Here is a 17,837-nt window from a genome sequence, read left to right as displayed (position 1 = left end):
GGTAGCTTCCGCAGGCCAACACTGACCGAGTGACTGTGAGGGAATCTCTGAGACCTTGGCTACCTTAGGTACCTTAGGCGGGGAGTCAATACGAACGAACAAAGGCGCGAGTGGGGGAGACATTTCTCGTATGGAGGCGCAGATCTCTCGCTTGACGATAACGCTGCCGTTTATCTTTCTGGTCTCTGAGTGGTAGAGTGTAGAACGAGTTGAAACGAGCTGCAAGCTTCCGCTCTTCTGTTTGGTGTTGACAAGGCTCGGGCTAGTCGGGAACCCCGTGAGGCTGGTTTTTAGGATACCTGGGTCTAGGTGAGGGTGGAGGGGGAGGAGTGGCGGATGACGATGTTTGTGGTGGGTTCTGCAGATATGATAAGTGACAAACAACCAAGTCAATGCATGCAGATGGTAACATCAGAAAGGATCGTGGTTCGACGTAAAAAGAGTGCGGTGAAAGAGGGACCTCTAATTACTAGTAACTTCCCGCACTCGGTGCAAGACACAAAGTTCATAATCAGATTAGCTTTGTAGATCAGGAACTTGCCTGTGAGAGGTCACCATAATGGGATCGTGAGATTATTGTTAGTCACTTCCATACATCTTGGGTACATCTACCTGTACATGCGGCTCGGCGAGATGCGTTGCCATGACCAAGGTAGAGAGGTAGACGGGACCTAAGCTTCACGATCTAACTTGAACTGTGACAGACCTGGAGTTGCACCAGGGTGTTCAGGCACCGCCTTCCAGGCCCTGGAATTATCAAAGCGCGGGCTAGATCCAGAGAGGCAAACAGCAATCTGTATTCTTAGAAATTCGATACGTAGTTGTCGCAGATTATTACGAGTCTGAGCGTAAAGCATTGGAAAGCGGGATCAGAGGCGGACGAAGGCTATGAAGAAGCCTTGTTGGTGTGGTTTTTGGTCTTGGACCCTTATGCAATCATTAGCCACGGCTGACAATGGCTTCCATTCTGTTCCAGCTAACGTCTCAACAGCCGCGAGCTACTGCCACGCCCACGATAACAGATGCCGTGTAACAGGATCAATTGGTCATCTGTTGGTTCAGCTGTATGACGATGGCCAGTCCTCAACTGTCCAGCACCTTAGGCCAAGGCAAGGTACCTACTGTAGTCAGTCAGCTCAAAACGCCTGATGGTGGTGTATCCCTGAACCATCTCAAACTGTGAACCGCCCCTCACAGTTCAGGGTCAGTTGCTATGGAGGAGAGTGGTTGTTGTCGATATGTATGAGTTGCAAGCATTCTCATGATATTCCTCTGTTACCGCTCCCTTGCTTTGTCTCGCCCACTTCCCGCCAGTTCGTTCGTTTCTCAACCTCTCTGTAAATAGACCGGCGAGCAGATAAAAATACCTACCTACCTGGAGGCCAGACCAGACCAAACCAAACCAAAAACATGGAATATCTCACCCCTGTCTGTGCCCTGTCGAAAATACCCCCGCTACTGTCATCCTCAACCCCACTCTGCCCACCAAGACAGCAAGCTGCCTGCATGCATGCATGGAGAGCAAAAGCGAGTGTCAGAGAGCCCGACCTTGCTGAGTTGTAGGTCACTTTTGAGTGAGAACCATAGCGACGCATACCTACTACCTAAGGTACCTAAGTATTAGGGAGCTTACCAGCCTCCATCCAATGCTCACCTCACTGAGGGTGCGGGCCAGAGACTCCACACCATGAGAAGCTGGGACCATCCTCTACGGAGACCGCTCTGCCCGCCTTTGTCCTTTCGCCTTCACCCAATGTTGCAAGACAAGTCAAAGTTGCTGAAGCTCAAACGACTACATATACAACCATCTCCTCCTCCCTCCTCACCTTTCTTGGTCTGCTCTTCTCTCCTCTTTCTCCTCCCTCATCTACACCTTATTGCTTCTTGATACCCCGTCCTCAAAACTCTTCCGCCTGTTTCCTCTCTCTCTTATTCTCCCCCACACATATCCGCTCGCTATCAGCTCTGCTCTCCTCTCACCGACCGTCTCGTCTCTAAACGACCCCATTGTCCACGTTTTTCCATCACAAAGAGCTCAGTCAACATGTGGTAAGGAAGCTTCCTCTTCCTCGTCGCCGTCACCGCCTTTGTTACCGCCCAGCCTTTTCGCCTGCCCCGCCAGCCACCGAGCTTCCACCGATTCTTTGCTTGCGACCGACGCAGGCTAAGATGGTATGGATGTTTATGGTTCAAGGCGAAGGACAGGAGACAAACGCTGGGCCTCAAAAGAAGGAATTCCGCGGCTCAATTGGTGGAATAAAATAACAATAGCTAACCATTACGATCAGTGGTATTTTCGGATACATCAACTACCTGGTGGAGAAGGACCGCAAGTTCATCATCGACACTCTTGTCAACGGTCAGTAATTGCTTATCCCATGTTCACAAGCACAAGCACAATCATAATCATGGGCTGTGCCCATGTTTTCCCCCTCCTCAGTTGCCCCTCACCACCCCTTTCATCAGCCATGCCCCGCCCCGCCATGCACTGGTGAGACGCGGGATCAGCGTCCAGATTCGTGTTGCTGACACAGCCTTTTGCAAACAGGCCTGTCCCGTCTCGAGTACCGTGGATATGACTCTGCTGGTCTAGCCATCGACGGCGACAAGAAGAACGAGGTTCTCGCTTTCAAGGAGGTTGGCAAGGTCGCCAAGCTCCGAAAGCTTATTGACGAGTCCGACCTCGACCTCGAGAAGATCTTTGATTCACATGCCGGCATTGCCCACACCCGATGGGCTACTCACGGTCCTCCTTCCACCATCAACTGCCACCCCCACCGGTACGTTTGAGATATTCCGAAATTCCCAATCCGACTGCTTATTTATCTGCCGTTCCATTTGGAGGATGCGAAGACCAGTTCTGGATTGGGAGAGTGATTTTGAACACTGTGTGCTAACTACAAACCCCTGAATGCAGATCTGACGTTAACTGGGAGTTCACCGTTGTCCACAATGGTATCATCACCAACTACAAGGAGTTGAAGACTCTTCTCCAGGCCAAGGGCTTCAAGTTCGAGACCGAGACCGACACTGAGTGCATCGCAAAGCTCACCAAGTACATCCACGACCAGCACCCCTCCATTGGCTTCACCGACCTTGCCAAGGCCGTCATCCAGGAGCTCGAGGGTGCTTATGGTCTTCTCATCAAGTCCGTCCACTACCCCCATGAGGTTATCGCCGCCCGAAAGGGTTCTCCTCTCGTCATCGGTGTCAAGACCGAGCGTCGCATGAAGGTTGACTTTGTCGATGTCGAGTATTCTGACGAGAACGCTGCCCTCCCCGCCGAGGCCGCTTCCCAGAATGTTGCCATCAAGAAGAACGACCTTCTGTCTCCCGACGCTGGTCTTCTCGGTGCCGCCGACAAGTCTCTCCTCCATCGATCTCAGTCTCGTGCTTTCATGACTGATGATGGCATGCCCATGCCCACTGAGTTCTTCCTCTCCTCCGACCCTTCGGCCATTGTCGAGCACACCAAGAAGGTCATGTACCTTGAGGACGACGACATTGCCCACATCCATGAGGGCTCCCTCAACATCCACCGCCTCAAGAAGGCCGATGGCAGCTCCAACGTCCGAACCATCCAGACTCTTGAGCTCGAGCTCCAGGAGATCATGAAGGGCAAGTTCGACCACTTCATGCAGAAGGAGATTTTCGAGCAGCCCGAGTCCGTCGTCAACACCATGCGTGGTCGTCTCGATATTGCCAACAAGACCGTCACCCTTGGCGGTCTCCGCTCTTACATCTCCACCATTCGCCGATGCCGCCGCATCATCTTCATTGCCTGCGGTACTTCTTACCACTCTTGCATGGCTGTCCGTGGTGTCTTTGAGGAGCTTGCTGAGATCCCCATCGCCGTTGAGCTGGCTTCCGATTTCCTCGACCGACAGGCCCCTGTCTTCCGTGACGACACCTGCGTCTTTGTCTCCCAGTCTGGTGAGACTGCCGACTCCCTCATGGCTCTCCGCTACTGCTTGGAGCGCGGTGCCCTGACTGTCGGTATCGTCAACGTTGTCGGCTCCTCCATTTCTCTCCTCACACACTGTGGTGTCCACATCAACGCCGGTCCTGAGATCGGTGTCGCCTCCACCAAGGCTTATACCTCTCAGTTCATCGCCATGGTCATGTTTGCTCTGTCTCTGAGCGAGGATCGTGCTTCCAAGAAGGCTCGCCGCGAGGAGATCATGGAGGGTCTCTCCAACGTCTCTGCCCAGATCAAGTCCATCCTCGAGCTTGACTCTTCCATCAAGAAGCTTTGCGAGAACTTCAAGAACCAGAAGTCTCTCCTCCTTCTCGGACGTGGCAGCCAGTTCTCCACTGCTCTTGAGGGTGCCCTCAAGATTAAGGAAATCTCCTACCTTCACTGCGAGGCCGTCATGTCCGGTGAGCTGAAGCACGGTGTCCTGGCTCTGGTTGACGAGAACCTCCCCATCATCATGATCCTCACCCGTGACGATCTGTTTAAGAAGTCACTCAACGCCTATCAGCAGGTTATTGCTCGCGGTGGTAAGCCCATCGTTATCTGCAACCCCTCTGATGAGGAGTTCAAGTCTTCTGAAGCCGAGAAGATCGAGATCCCCAAGACGGTCGACGTTCTCCAGGGTCTCCTCAACGTTATCCCTCTCCAGCTCATTGCCTACTGGCTTGCCGTTCTTGAGGGTCTCAACGTTGATTTCCCTCGTAACTTGGCCAAGTCGGTCACTGTCGAGTAAGCTCGTTACTGTTTTTTTTTGACTGATGGTCGATGTACAGTATGAGTTTGGCGGCTGCTTGGGTTCCTCTTCGCTACTGGCGAGAGGCTTATGATGAAATTTGGAGTTGGGTTTTGGACTGCACTGGCTTGCAAATGAACATGTTGGTCAAGCATTTTGTGTTTTGTCTACCTGGATAGCATGGAACAAAGTGTTTGGCAAAAATAAATGAATAAATGGGAGGCCAGGGACCAGGCTGGTCGTGGTCAGTATTAGATGGTAACCCTCGAGAAGAGGCTGAATAGGCATGTCGGCTTATCTACGATACAATAGTTCTAGGCAACGTAATCACGAATAGCAAGTCTTGCAAATTGAACATAAAATTGACATTCAAAGACTGAATGCTGCTGCTACTCTGCATTTGACCGTGCAGTAAACTCAACTATCGTTTGCCACAGAGCTTGATGTTTCAAATTTCCGGCCTCCCTACAGGTTTAGACGTAACGGGCACAAGACGAGACACTGAGCCTTTGCCTTCGACCTCTGACTTATAACTTTCTTGAAAAGTAACTCTCATATACAGCATCGACTCATTAGAGCTCGAGACATTGAGGGTCCTATGATGTGTGGCTCCGTGTGGCCTCCTTGGTAAGGTCATACAAATGAAATTTGAAAAAAGCTTCACACCTAACATAAATGCAAGGTATAGATATTAAAGCACACTCTCGAATGATGAGATGTGATATGTTCTTACAACTCTACCGTTTCCCCTGTCTTGAGCTGTTCCCAGGCTATTGGATGAGAGGGAGAGGAAGGAATTTCATCGATGGCTTATAGAAGTTCACTGCACATTGTCTAGTATCATCATCATGATTGCTCCAGCTGAATCTTGTCTAAAGTAACAGCAATCAAGCCGGGTTGCCTTGTATCTTGTGCAACCTCACTAGGGAGTTGATTAAAAATGTGACTGGCTTTCGTCACTCGGTCCTCCCATTTCAGCACCTGCTACGGGATATTCTAGACAGTTTGAGTACCATATCCGCGAATTCTCTCGGCAAAGGCCCAGCTCTGAGCCTCGAGCTGCAGACCATCGGTGAGCTCCACTCCTTCCTTTGTGACGACAGCCATCGAGTAAGAGTCCAAACTACGGGCATCGCGGTAGTATAGAACCTTCATACATTCCTTGATGATCTTGATAGCCTCCTCCTTCTCCAAGTTCTGTGCGGTCTCCTCGTCGGGGACATGACGACGCATGATAGGCTGGGCTAGCATGGAACCGAAGCCCGTAGCCAGACTAGGGGCACTGTAGGTACTGCCGAGTAGGTCGGCAGCGGCAAGGAATGGCTTGTCATCGTCGTCGAGGCCAGCAACAAGGAGATGGTTCCACAGGGGGTCGAACTTGGAGCGTCGGCGGTAAAGCAGCTTGGCGAGGTAGCGGTGGAGGTTTGCGGCATTGAGACGGGGAGCGTCGGGGGATGTGTAGGCCTCGTCGAGGGAGAGGTCGATGAGATGGCGGTCGAGATACTGCATGTCGGAAATGTCGCCGCTGAAGCCAACGACCGAGGACTCGGCGAAGGAGCGGAGTCGCTTGACATCGGTGAATCGGGCCAGAGAGCCATATGACGCTGGGAAGGATTAGCTTCTATTCAGGTATCGGCGCTGATACAACGGACCTAGGTTATCAGCAGCCATGACAACTCCATCCTTGAACTTGACGGCGATGACGGAGGTACCAGTGACGATGGGCTGTTGGGTGTTTTGCTTGGGGCCATTATCGGTCATGAAAGAGGCATCGTAGGCACCGTAAACATCGTCTCTAGGCTATTGAGGGTCAGCTAACTGTAATTGGCCATGCTTAAAGGTGTAATATATGGAAGCACATACACGACCCCAAGCTTGCGGACGGTGATCCATGGTCTATGTAGTCGAATGAATTGGGAAGTGAGAAATGTCGCAGGTCTTTGGGTTACTCTGGTTCAAGGAAATAAGACCGTCGGTATTTGTAGAGTACAGTTTTCGTCACCTTCAGTGTTGATGAGTTGATGATGGAGTTGAAAGAGCTAATGTTGGTTAGTCCAGCCTTGCTTGACTTGACCTCACTCACTGTCGCGTCCAACGGCAGCCTGCGACCAGGGGATGAGTTGAATGTGGAGGGGTGTTACATAAGCCAACTCTTGGGTGATGATTGGTGCAACTGGCAAGCTGCAAGAGCTGTAGCTCGGAAAGTAGAGAGTACTTAGCGAGCTAGCTATAACGCATGCGGTTCAAACGTACCACTACCTTGGTACTCAAGGGAGCTCTCGCAAGAAGTTGAGCCCACTCTCGCACCTGCCCACCTGCCCACCTTCCATGGCCGGCACTGGAATTAGAAACTGCCCGCCCGCAAAGCGCAAAACATGAGGTAGGCACTGTCTGTCTACCTTAGGTCAACACCATCAGCCTCATCTCGACTAGGCCAATTCCTCACCGTATACAAACTCAGCCTTGCAGTTCATCGTCGCCGCCACTGTAAATCGGTTCGCTCAGATCGATTCTCTCCAAATCAACCGTAACAAATACCAAAATGCTCACTTCCGTGGGCCGGGCCGCCGTCCATCGCGCTCAGACAGCCCGCCTTTCTGCTTCCGCTCCCTCTGCCGCTCAATTGCTCTGTCGCCAGTCGGCCATAAAGATTGCGCTCCCCATCCGAAGCTTCACCGTCTCAGCATGGTCCCCCTCTCCTGCCTCCGGCGATAAGGTCGCCAAGAAGACGACGACGACCACCACTAAGAAGGCTACCCTCACCACCAAATCCAAGTCTAAGGCGACTGATAGCAAGTCCAAGTCCCAGACTAAGGCGAAGCCTAACCCCAAGACTACTGCGCCAAAGCCCAAGAAGGCCAAGAAAGAGGTTGATCCAGAGAAGGCCAAGAAGCTCGAAATCCGGGAGCTCAAGAAATGGGCGCTCAAAGACAAGCTGGCTATGCTTCCAGCCAGCACTTGGACCCTTTTCACGTCCGAGAACCAAGGGAACCTCTCAGGAACTGGTGGAATCACCCAGCAGATGACTGAGCTGTCTGAGAAGTTCCGTCAACTGACCGAATCCGAGCAACAAGTGCGTCACGCCCTTTTCTCCCCCCTTTACTGAACGAGCTAACACAAAGTTTGAAGGAGCTCCATCGCAGGGCCGTTGCCAACCGCCAGAAGAATCTCGCGACTTATAAAGCTTGGGTTGAGACTCATGAGCCGGCGCGCATTTACTTGGCTAACAAAGCCCGCCGCCGCCTCGCTTTCCTAACTGGCAAGCCTGTCAAGCCAATCTCAGATGAGCGTCTGCCCCTGCGTCCTACAGGCTCTTATTCCCTCTACCTTATCGACAACTGGAACAAAAGCCATGCTGAGAGTAACCAGACCAAGTTCAAAGAAATTGGCGAGTCCTGGAAGGACGTGACCCCTACTGAGAAGGCCCTATATGAGCAGCGTGCCGCTGATTCATCTGTCAAGTACAAGGCCGAGATTGAGAAGCTTGACGCGCGCGCAAAGGTCATCCAAGAAACTGGACTTGCCTAGAGAACCGATTATGAGGGGCTTCCACTTAGATTAGAGAGAAATTCTATGTACAAAGGACTGTTTCGTGAGTGATCGCTGTTGTGCAAGTATAGGAATCCAAGGTGTTTATGATCTATTTATGGTATGGTACTGATCATAAAGGGCTGGGCAGGTCAAGGGAATGGTAACGGGGACTTTGTCTGGTCTGGTTTGTCTATTTTTGTTCTTGTTTGTGTTTGTACTGGATCGTGGAGGGTACGACGGCTCTGGTTAAGACATGACATACCCCGAACTCAGCTGAGCTGGTAGTCACTTGGAAATAGTTAATAATCAAGGGCTCGTGCAACGTGCGTTTCGTCTATTTATGTCGCCTTATAACGTCGAAGGACCAAGCTTTGCAGCTCTATCTAATTGCGATGATTGATGGCAACCCTTATCTACACCAAAGAAGCAGGAAAAAGAACCGACAAACGCCTCGCTTATGATACGAATATCCAAAACTCCCATAATGCCAAGTCGAGTGAAATATCCAAACTGAAATATGGTGCGAACAGTCCTCTGACTTATCCCTGCTTCTCATAAGGCGGGATTTCCAGAGCAACTTCACCATCTGCTCCATACCACTTCGCACCACTTGTCTTGACCTGTCTTCCACTTGCAAGATACAAAAGCAAGTAAGTATGTTTCGCGACATGGCCCCAGCAATACAGGCGTAACCAGTCGTGGGTTTTGTCTCTACGGCACCAGGTTCCCCAACCCGCCAAACCACTCTTGAGATAATTAGCGAGGAAAACCCAAGTATCAAAGCGGACATCTGGGTCCCAGCCACTGCAGTTGATAAGCCAGTATCCTCGTTCGAACGCTTCGATATCGCGGTTTGTCGTCGGACGATATCTCGACGACAGATCGCGGGCGAGTTTCGCGAGCTTCTCAGATATCAGGTCTGCAGGATCAATGTCGTCAACACCCACGGGTGGCGATGGTGGCCGGATTTCCAAGCTATTGCTGACTTGGTCCCCCTGCGAGTTTCTCGTTGATAGAGCTGGCCCTGTATCGCTAGAGCTTCTGACAAGATCACCATGCTCCAAGTGTCCAATCTTGGATCGTTTTGTTAGTGGGGGTTCCGACCCTGCACGAGGGGATAGAGCTGGTGAGTGGCTGCTAACCACACTGCCAGAAACATGAGTTATATTCGGGGCCAAATGCTCGAAGGCTATCACCTCTGTATTCGCCGAGGGTATGGGAACCACTGCTGCTTTGTCTGCTTGTGGTGTCGTAGGTACGATATCTGTGATTTCAGAGGCCCCGAGAGGCCAAGTTTCTTCTTGACTGTGAGGTGGTAGGGAGGAGGGAATTTCAACAACGTGTCCAAACTCTGGTACCGGAGGACGCTTCTTATGCGCAGTTGGCGATGAATATGGTTCCTGCGATGACTGAGTTCTTCGGACGTAGCTCTGTAGTATACGTGACGGTGAAACGTCCAAGAGCGCAGCATCTGGCATGGGATACGAGTCACTGATTTGACTCGCAGGCGCACACCAGGAGTTGATTGACCCGAAACCAGTATGGCCTGGTGAGGGGATCGCACCCCGAGCCAATGCCTCACGCTGTAGACATGGTGATGATCGATTGTCTATAGCTCCTTCGAAACTTAGATCCTGGGATGTGATCTCAAATGATCGTCCAAACGAAGTTGTTACCCTGGTCTGACTTGGCGATGGCGCTCCTTGGTATCCTTCTGGCACACGCTGTTGTTCCTCAACTGTCTCCGATTCTATCACGGGTAGTTGCGTGCGCCCGTGAGGCTCAAAGGCTAGATAAGCTTGGGCAAGCTGTCGATATGAAACATCATCGGTTGCTCGACTTGGTGCTGTGATGTGGACAAGAATCTCTACCCCGTCCGAGCTGTTCCTTGCCATGATTTGAATGCCAATAAAGCATGTCGACTGCTTCTCGCCCAAAAACACTGTTTCCCAAGAGAAGAGGAGTAATCGTGCTGAAGAGAAGAGGAAATGTTGCTCCCAAGGTCGATATTGGATGTTGTTTATATCCAAAGGGGTCCAAAATAGCAAGTAAAAGAAAGCACGAGCCAGGTGAGACAAGGGTGAAGGTATATGGGATGAAGTTGTAGGTGGGCAAAAAGAGAACAGGAAACAAGAAGAGTGCTTATGGTATTCCTGAGGAATTAGGAAAGGCGGGAGAGTAAAGAGAGAGAGGGAGGAGAAGTGAAGTCTCGTGACACACGATATCGATTCACGCCGTACAAAGACGTCCAGAGGTAACTAAGTTGATGAAGCCGCTGAAGATATAAGGAGCGGATCCACTGATTGGTTGCCACAGGAGGCATCTAAGGTTGTGGAGGTGCTACAACCCCCACCATATTCCCATTAGCCTAAGATATCAGCCACACAGAAGAGGACCCCTGCTCTCACCACCAAATTAGCTCTACCTATCCCTACAGTGGCCGTACCCCAGGGTATTATCAACCTACCTATACCTAGAAACTCTCTCTGGCTTACCCTTCCCACCTCGGGCGACTCCTACTGCTACCGCACTCTCACAACATATGCAGGCAGAGCAGATACACACCACTGACGATGGCTGAAAAGACGAAATCTAGAGGTCCTCTCGGGAGAGTCGTCGTCATTGGCGGCAATGGCTTTCTAGGCCATCACATTGTCAACCAGGCCCTTGAGCAATGGACAACCACTGCCACTATCGGCGTCGACCTACGATGCGAGCGCAATCGCAATCCCAACGCCGAGTACCGAGAATGCGACATCACCGACCCTGAGAGGCTTCTATCTCTATTCGAGGAGCTCAAGCCCGACGTTGTCATCCACACAGCCTCTCCTGTTGCTGTCAACCCCAATATCGGTCATGATGTGTTCAAGAAGGTCAACGTCGATGGTACACAGGCTGTTGTCGACGCCTGCCAAAAGACGGGTGTCAAGGTTCTTGTGTACACAAGCTCTGCCAGTGTCATCAGCGACAACGTCACTGATCTGCTCAACGCTGACGAGAGGTGGCCTTTGATTCGCGGGGAGGCGCAGACTGAGTATTATTCAGAGACCAAGGTTTGCTCACGCCACACTCAGATCGTTCCAGACTGTCTGGCTAACAAGGCACTACCCGCAGGCACAAGCAGAAGAGATCGTCCTCAAAGCCAACCGCCAGGAGGGCTGCAAGCTTCTCACGACTTCCATCCGTCCCGCCGGTATCTTTGGCGAAGGCGACGTCCAGACTCTCGCAGGCATTCTCAACGCCTACAAGCGCGGCAAGCACACAATTCAAGTCGGCGCCAACGAGAACCTCTTCGACTTCACCTATGTCGGCAACGTCGCCCATGCCCACCTCCTCGCTGCACAGCTCCTCCTCGCCACCGCTGCCTCTCCCACCATCCCCCTTGATCATGAGCGGGTCGACGGCGAGGCTTTCTTCATCACAAACGACACACCCGTTTACTTCTGGGACTTTGCCCGTGCCATCTGGCGTGCCGCCGGCTATGATAAGGGTACAGAAGGCAATTGGGGTCTCAACCGCGAGGTCGGCATCGCCATCGGCTATGTCAGTGAGGTTCTCGCCAACATTCTCGGAAAGACCCCCACACTCACTCGCAAGTCTATCATCATGAGCTGCATGACCCGCTACTACAACATCAACAAGGCCAAGCGTGCTCTGCGCTACCAGCCTGTCTGGTCCTTGAAGGAGGGCATCGATCGTGGCGTGAACTGGTTCCTCGAGCAGGACAAGGCGGCTGCTGCCGCTGCCGCTGCCAAGGCGTAATCTTACTAGTAATGAGAGAAATGAATAGGAGGGTGCTCCTATCTAAAGGAAGAGACAGAGAGGCGAATGTGGTAAAAACTTCATATCCGGCCACGAACAGCATATTTCGGCCTAAATATTCAATATGAGACATCTTTAATTATATATCGTTTAGTCTACGAAGATTAGCTTCAAGTACATTTTCAGTCTCGCCCAACGAGACACACCAGCGTGACATTGTTCAAAGTAGCCTAACGTTCGTTGGAATGTAGTGTCTTATAATATAGCGCCGGATTCCATGATTTGAACAGAATTATTCTAGCTGTATCTAAGCAGATAAGACCAAGGTCCAGTCGTTCAATCGTCAGTATCCATACGGAACATAATCTATTGCTCCTATCTCGCTTGTCATCACTTAAATGCGTGACCCAGATCCCATCTGATCCCAGAATGAAGCCAACATAAACTAAGGTAGTTTGCATCCTCATATCTGACCCAGCACACATGCATGCATTTTTTTTATTTTGCACGAGGAGTCAATGACCCTCTTCATCTTGATCTCGCCTCGCCTTGCCCGGTCTCAACACTCCAATGGGAATCAACCCGCTAACATGGTTTACTCCATCCAACTCAGGTATAGAAGAAGATAGAAAGAGCACCGTAGATAGAAAGAAGGGGAAAAAAAATAACACCCTTTCTTGGAACCCCCTTTTGTTTCGTAAGAAAAGAGGTATAGGCCTCCAGCCCCTCCCCTGCCCAAAGAACAAACACTAAACCCAAGAGAAGATGGCATTGGCAGACATGTATGTCTCATGCTATTTAGGTGATGTGAGCTCGAAGAGAACATGGCATGAAGTTGAGTGTCGAGAAGGGAATAGTGATAGGAGCGAGATCATCATCTCAGTTTCCTAGAAGAAAGAACAAGACAACTACCAGGTTTGTCGTGTCGTGTGGTGTAGAAAACGAGGAATGCCAAGGGTTTTGTGATTGGTAAAATGCTCTTTTCCTGTTTGTTCGACAGTTGTATGCACTGATATAGGTAGCATATATAAGCCTGAGGAAGAAGCGAAGAGGAACGCCGTCGACTATGCAAATAACTCTCTACTCCCAAATCATACCTCCTGAACTGCATGTAGAATAACGAAACGAAGCTTGACGCTGGGCGTTTCCGGGCCCAGGTGTAATCAAGAATATCATTGTGAAAGACAAGTATCATGAGTTGCCGGACACACCAAGTCCGCTGCCTTGACGTCCCATACCAGAGTTACGCCATTCTCGCCTCCTGCTGTGCTCGGCGCTATCGAGCTGACTGTCCGACTGGTTGAACTGGTTGACCCCATAAGGCGAAGCATTGCCCAGATCGTTTCGTCCTCGGAACCGCGCCGGGGGAGTTCCATGCCCATTGTTGGGGTTAGGCATTGAAGGGTCTTGTATCGTGCGAACAGTGGCTTCACCCTGCCAAACTGCTGGGTCAGTTTCTACTCGCCGAGCTGGTGGTCGGGTGGAGTTATCCTGACGGTTGTAGACCTCGTTCACATCAGCAATAGAAATCTGTCCCCGTCGGTCTTGGAATCGCTTCAGAATATCCTTCGTCGTGAGGTCTCCACTGTTGGTAAAGATATAAGGGTCGTTCATGAGGCCAAGGATCTCATCGGGAACCTAGAAAAGGTCAACATAATGGCCACAGCCCTAAAGAAGGCCGATTCTTACCTGGCACATTTCCTCGATATGTGTAATCATCATTTCCACGGCGTCAATAACGTACATAGCCTCGCTATCTAATGCAGGTGCCCTGTTGGGGTTTGTTAGGATATTGGGCGCAATGACAGTGGCAAGATTTCTCGTATCCATCTTAGAACCAAGGTCTTCATCCAGCTGGTGAAACGTTCCAGCCCATTTCAAGAAACTGAACAGAATCTCAAGGCAGTCTCGGTGGCTTTTTGGTAGGAGACAGCAGGTCAAGTGCAGGCACCGCTTTCTCTTCTCAGGGTCCGAAATCTTGGCTGCACTGATCCATAGCCTGTATAACTTGTGAGTCATGAGCGGATCTGGTAGATCTCGCAGGTAGCGTTTGAGAAGCGCAGCAAGCTGAACGACGGGCTGTTCCATAAAGTTGACCACGTCACAACCTTCAGCGTTGATGGTATCCACCAAGCCTTGCTGCTTCTTGATGTTGCCATTCTTTCGGAACACGCCCTCAACCGAGAGATCCATCTTACGCATCGACGATACAATGTCATCAATAACAGCAGGGATTCGAAGCGTGCCCGGACCAACACCGTCTGTCGATTCCGCACCATCCCTTTCGATGATTATCTCGAGAGGTACACCGAACACACCCTTTTTCTTGACGTTCTTGCTCTTATCATTCTTAAAGGCTTTTCCGATATTCTTCCAGATACTCGCCCCCTGTTTACGCGACTCAATGAAGCTCAGTAGTTCTTCCAGTGAGAATTCTTGCTCAATCATGGGCTGCATGGTGAGAACGGCAAGATGGCGAACGTTGAAGTACTCGAGACCAGAGAGTTCAGAGAAAAATCTACGCCCAATTCGCTCTTGCACTGTTTCGGTGCGCTCTCGGTCGGCTGACTGCGTCCGCAGATGACCCTGGTTCGAAGAAGATGCATCTAGCGATCGATCTTGAAAGGGCTGTGGTGCTTTCTGCTGCAGATCTCTAGACTGCTCGACAGCAACTATCCTCGAGATATCATCCAAAGTGATACCATCATTTTGTCCAAACATAATGTCGGTCGAGCCTTGTGCACCGTGGCCCTGCCCAGCATCACCAGACGAACCTGGGCGAGGGCCCTTGCCATCAGTGTCCATCACTCGAGAGCTTCGGGCTTGTCGAGCACTAGACGACAGGTGCCTATCCAGTCGCGTACTTCGTAGCCTGCGTACATCATTGAGAGTGTTCTCATAAGACGACTCTCGTTTGCTGCCACCGGGTCCACGTGACTGTGAATCTCCTCCTCTTGACCTCGGGTCACTTCCCTGACCATCGCCTGTACCGTACCCGTTATTATCGTTGTCATCTTTGGATCGTGGGAGAGTTCCATTAGCTTTCAGAATATCCAACAGCCGAGCCAAGGCGACTCGAAGTAGAAAAACATATTGCTGCAGTTTTGAGACGTGCTCGAGTGGTAAAGCGTTGGCTCCGGCACAGTTGGTGCAGTATATCTTTCGATCCAATGCGTTGAGACAAGCCTCTTGTAAAGATCGTCCAACATCTCGCCCGCACCTCGTGCACTTAACACAGTTCAGGTGCCACCTCAGGTCGCCATTCTTGGCACACTCGTCCTCGACAGACCTGTGGCAGAGAGAACAGTGGTCAGAGTCGTTGGCAGAGAGCTTTCCGCCGCTTGCAGTCACCGACAGCTGACCGTCATCGTTCTTTATTGCGTCAAGGTCGCTCAAATCGTCCAGGAACTGATACAGGCCTGTGGATGCGCTAGCTTCGCGCTCGAGACGGAGGGCACCCTGAAGGCAGATTCGAATTAAAAGTTTGAGATAGTGGGCAAGACCTGTGACGAGGGACAGCAGCTCTTGTGTGACACCGAGTTTGTGAGTAGCGTTGTCTTGTGTCTTGGAAAGGAGAGAGAAGAAGGAAACGATCTTCTTGCATAATAGTTTGGCTTCTCGCCCGTATGACATCCCTAAACAGGAAGTCAGATCTCGCGCATTTCATACTCAAAAGTTTGAGACTGTACCTTTTTCGTTCAAGCCGACCATAGTCTCATCTAGGCGATCTGCTGACTGGAACAATATCTCAACGTGCCAGATGAAGCGCTTGGCAACAAAGACACCCTCAACATATGAGCCATTGCTAACATGAAGCAGCATGTCAGATATGCAAGCAGCAGAGGACTCTTCGAAAGTCGACAGGACGCTCCATATACGGAACACCTTCTCTTCCATGCGCTCTTCCTCCACACGGATAAGGTCTCTGCCCGCAGCATCGTCCGAACTTTCGAGCGCGGGTCGCGCGTCCGTAGGTTGCGCTAACCGCACATTCCAGAATTTGTGAATCATGTAGCACTCGGGGTGCCAATGCTGGTTTTGGCCATTTCTGAAGATCTCGACAAACTGCTTTAGAATGGCTGTCTGGCAGCCATTGCACTGCTGCGCGAACTGTGTAGAATAATGATAATGGCAGTAGACGTTTCCGTCATGTTCGTAATAGCTATCCTGAGCGCCGAATATTGTTGAACATAATGAGCAAGTAAAATGATCGACGTGGTACTTTCGGTCTAGGGCTGTGATATAGGAGCCGCGGAGCGCTCCCCCGCACTGGTAGCAAAGGAGGCCAAGTCGACGAAAGTAATCGGTTTCGCACAGAGGATATTGTCCCCGGCCATTTTCGTCTTCGGCAGGGAAGAATTTTGAGGCCACAATCTCCCCGCAATCCTATTAGTCAAAGATTAGTATTTGGCCGTGATCGATTAGAACAGGGCCGGCCTGGGGGCTCGCACCTGGCACTTGAAGCAATCAAGATGAAATGTTCCATCAAGAGCTCGCACAAACTGACCCGTCAAGGGCTCGCCACACGCCTGGCACGTCCTTGTCTGGCCGCTGGCGGATCTTCCACTTCGACCTCGCGATCTATTCCGCTCAGCACTTTTGCGGGGCGGCTGGTCCTCAGCCCATCCTGGGGGATTCGGTGTACCTGGGGCGGATGCGGGTGGTCGCGGTCGATAGTTGCCGTTGTCGGGTGTGCGAGTTCTGTATATTTGACCACCGTTCTGCCAGTTTGAATCGGCATGCGGGGGCATGTCCTGGGCGTGATAATCGTGGGAGTGGTCGCCATGGCCATGGCCATGCTCGCCGAGCATGGCGTCGTCGTAGCTCGACGCCATCGTGAAAGCAATGCAGGACGTCGCTATAACACAATTCCTCCTCCTTGCTCCAAACCCGTCAAGCACGAATGGCCTATCGAGACCAAATTTCCAGCACGGGTCGACAGGTGTTTGCAGCGGTCGGCATCAGCACCAGCTGAGAGGAAAGTAACGACGGCAGCAACACGGACTTGATCAGGACCAATTGGCCAAGTCGGGCGACTAATCGAACACGGTGAGATGCTGTATCGTTCGTGGGATAGAAAATATCGAGCACTATCTGGTGTTCGCGTGACAGTCGAACAATAAGCCCACCCAGTTCGGACTGGGATGATGAGAGGCGGCAGGAGGAGCAAGTCGGTGGCAGCGAGGAAGCGATGCAGTGTGGTGCGGCACAAGACAACCAAGACCCGATCGACCTAGCCTAGTTGTACCTTTAAGTGAGGCTGGAGTAGGTACTGCACCGTACCTAGGTAGGTAGACAGGTAAGGCTGAAGCGGATCAGGGAAAAAAAAGAGACAATGGAAGAAGATGCGATCGATACAAGCGCGGCACAGCGCGTCTGCGGCAGCGTGGGATGAAGGAGCGTGGGAGATAAAAGTCGAAGCCTGTCGTGAGTGTGTAAGGTAGGTATGGATGTAAAGTGAGAGAGGTATGGATACGGTGTATGGAGTAGAATATAGAGGCGCCTGGCGGTAGGGGAGCTGGGCAGTTGTGGTGGAGAGCCCAGGGCTCAAGGATACTTAGAGAAGAGGTACCTCCAGCGTGTGCGTGCTGCAATAGGGGATTAGAGGTCAGATACTTTTAGATTGAAGCATTCGATCTGGACATTCAGGACCTTACTCTACTTACTCTACTTACTACCTTACACATTTACTGCTAGGGGCAAAGGTCGGGTACCAGTGGAGGCAACCTTGGCGGAGGGGGGGCTATTGGTACAGCGCCTAGATGAGACTGGGCGACAGATTCAACGCCAGATCAGCTCCAAATAAGGGACGAGGCTAACTGAAAATGGTCTCAG

The 17,837-nt window shown here is 51.4% G+C and overlaps 6 protein-coding genes across 10 annotated transcripts; 3 read left to right on the top strand and 3 right to left on the bottom strand.

Annotated features, from left to right (window-relative positions):
- The first annotated feature begins 1,585 nt into the window (after positions 1-1,585).
- FVEG_01326 (glucosamine-fructose-6-phosphate aminotransferase) lies at positions 1,586-5,144 on the top strand. Its single transcript, XM_018888244.1, has 4 exons — positions 1,586-2,049; positions 2,289-2,359; positions 2,549-2,780; positions 2,918-5,144. Exons 1-4 carry the CDS (start codon positions 2,045-2,047, stop codon positions 4,707-4,709), a joined length of 2,100 nt encoding a protein of 699 aa, XP_018744118.1. The 5' UTR covers positions 1,586-2,044; the 3' UTR covers positions 4,710-5,144.
- Positions 5,145-5,366: 222 nt separating this feature from the next.
- Positions 5,367-6,799, bottom strand: FVEG_01327 (20S proteasome subunit beta 7). Its single transcript, XM_018888245.1, has 3 exons — positions 6,573-6,799; positions 6,362-6,509; positions 5,367-6,313 (listed from the first exon to the last, which is right to left on the bottom strand). The coding sequence occupies exons 1-3, from the start codon at positions 6,600-6,602 to the stop codon at positions 5,706-5,708; spliced, it is 786 nt and encodes a 261-aa protein (XP_018744119.1). The 5' UTR covers positions 6,603-6,799; the 3' UTR covers positions 5,367-5,705.
- A 216-nt stretch (positions 6,800-7,015) lies between these two features.
- FVEG_01328 (hypothetical protein) lies at positions 7,016-8,671 on the top strand. The gene is made up of 2 exons (XM_018888246.1): positions 7,016-7,782; positions 7,839-8,671. Exons 1-2 carry the CDS (start codon positions 7,252-7,254, stop codon positions 8,235-8,237), a joined length of 930 nt encoding a protein of 309 aa, XP_018744120.1. The 5' UTR covers positions 7,016-7,251; the 3' UTR covers positions 8,238-8,671.
- On the bottom strand, positions 8,549-11,930 carry FVEG_01329 (hypothetical protein). The gene is made up of 2 exons (XM_018888247.1): positions 10,708-11,930; positions 8,549-10,638 (listed from the first exon to the last, which is right to left on the bottom strand). The coding sequence occupies exon 2, from the start codon at positions 10,133-10,135 to the stop codon at positions 8,780-8,782; it is 1,356 nt and encodes a 451-aa protein (XP_018744121.1). The 5' UTR covers positions 10,136-10,638; positions 10,708-11,930; the 3' UTR covers positions 8,549-8,779.
- Positions 10,611-12,294, top strand: FVEG_01330 (sterol-4alpha-carboxylate 3-dehydrogenase (decarboxylating)). Its single transcript, XM_018888248.1, has 2 exons — positions 10,611-11,293; positions 11,355-12,294. Exons 1-2 carry the CDS (start codon positions 10,814-10,816, stop codon positions 12,000-12,002), a joined length of 1,128 nt encoding a protein of 375 aa, XP_018744122.1. The 5' UTR covers positions 10,611-10,813; the 3' UTR covers positions 12,003-12,294.
- FVEG_01331 (hypothetical protein) lies at positions 12,213-17,736 on the bottom strand. Of its 5 annotated transcripts, XM_018888251.1 has the most exons (6): positions 17,669-17,736; positions 16,454-17,590; positions 15,692-16,388; positions 13,692-15,637; positions 13,499-13,640; positions 12,241-13,436 (listed from the first exon to the last, which is right to left on the bottom strand). In XM_018888251.1, the coding sequence occupies exons 2-6, from the start codon at positions 16,835-16,837 to the stop codon at positions 13,432-13,434; spliced, it is 3,174 nt and encodes a 1,057-aa protein (XP_018744125.1). In that variant the 5' UTR covers positions 16,838-17,590; positions 17,669-17,736; the 3' UTR covers positions 12,241-13,431. The 5 variants fall into 5 exon arrangements, with proteins under 5 accessions (XP_018744123.1, XP_018744124.1, XP_018744127.1 ...); XM_018888249.1 differs by having other exon boundaries at positions 12,213-13,640; XM_018888252.1 differs by lacking the exon at positions 17,669-17,736 and having other exon boundaries at positions 16,454-17,641.
- Positions 17,737-17,837: the final 101 nt, after the last annotated feature.

The sequence above is a fragment of the Fusarium verticillioides genome, chromosome 1, assembly GCF_000149555.1.
Source record: "Fusarium verticillioides 7600 chromosome 1, whole genome shotgun sequence".
Classification (NCBI taxonomy): domain Eukaryota; kingdom Fungi; phylum Ascomycota; class Sordariomycetes; order Hypocreales; family Nectriaceae; genus Fusarium; species Fusarium verticillioides.
The sequence above is the reverse complement of the archived record's forward strand: the minus strand, read 5'-3'. Positions and strand labels throughout refer to the sequence as shown.

Coding starts and splice junctions, on each gene's coding strand:
- FVEG_01329 (XM_018888247.1), bottom strand. CDS start 10,135: ATGGCAAGGAACAGCTCGGACGGGGTAGAGATTCTTGTCCACATCACA.
- FVEG_01328 (XM_018888246.1), top strand. CDS start 7,252: ATGCTCACTTCCGTGGGCCGGGCCGCCGTCCATCGCGCTCAGACAGCC. Junction 7,783..7,838: donor TGACCGAATCCGAGCAACAA/GTGCGTCACGCC, acceptor CAAAGTTTGAAG/GAGCTCCATCGCAGGGCCGT.
- FVEG_01331 (XM_018888249.1), bottom strand. CDS start 16,837: ATGGCGTCGAGCTACGACGACGCCATGCTCGGCGAGCATGGCCATGGC. Junction 16,389..16,453: donor TTGATTGCTTCAAGTGCCAG/GTGCGAGCCCCC, acceptor TTTGACTAATAG/GATTGCGGGGAGATTGTGGC. Junction 13,641..13,691: donor ATATCGAGGAAATGTGCCAG/GTAAGAATCGGC, acceptor GACCTTTTCTAG/GTTCCCGATGAGATCCTTGG.
- FVEG_01330 (XM_018888248.1), top strand. CDS start 10,814: ATGGCTGAAAAGACGAAATCTAGAGGTCCTCTCGGGAGAGTCGTCGTC. Junction 11,294..11,354: donor AGTATTATTCAGAGACCAAG/GTTTGCTCACGC, acceptor CACTACCCGCAG/GCACAAGCAGAAGAGATCGT.
- FVEG_01327 (XM_018888245.1), bottom strand. CDS start 6,602: ATGGATCACCGTCCGCAAGCTTGGGGTCGT. Junction 6,510..6,572: donor GTCCGCAAGCTTGGGGTCGT/GTATGTGCTTCC, acceptor GACCCTCAATAG/CCTAGAGACGATGTTTACGG. Junction 6,314..6,361: donor CATGGCTGCTGATAACCTAG/GTCCGTTGTATC, acceptor AATCCTTCCCAG/CGTCATATGGCTCTCTGGCC.
- FVEG_01326 (XM_018888244.1), top strand. Junction 2,360..2,548: donor CATCGACACTCTTGTCAACG/GTCAGTAATTGC, acceptor TTTTGCAAACAG/GCCTGTCCCGTCTCGAGTAC. Junction 2,781..2,917: donor ATCAACTGCCACCCCCACCG/GTACGTTTGAGA, acceptor CCCTGAATGCAG/ATCTGACGTTAACTGGGAGT.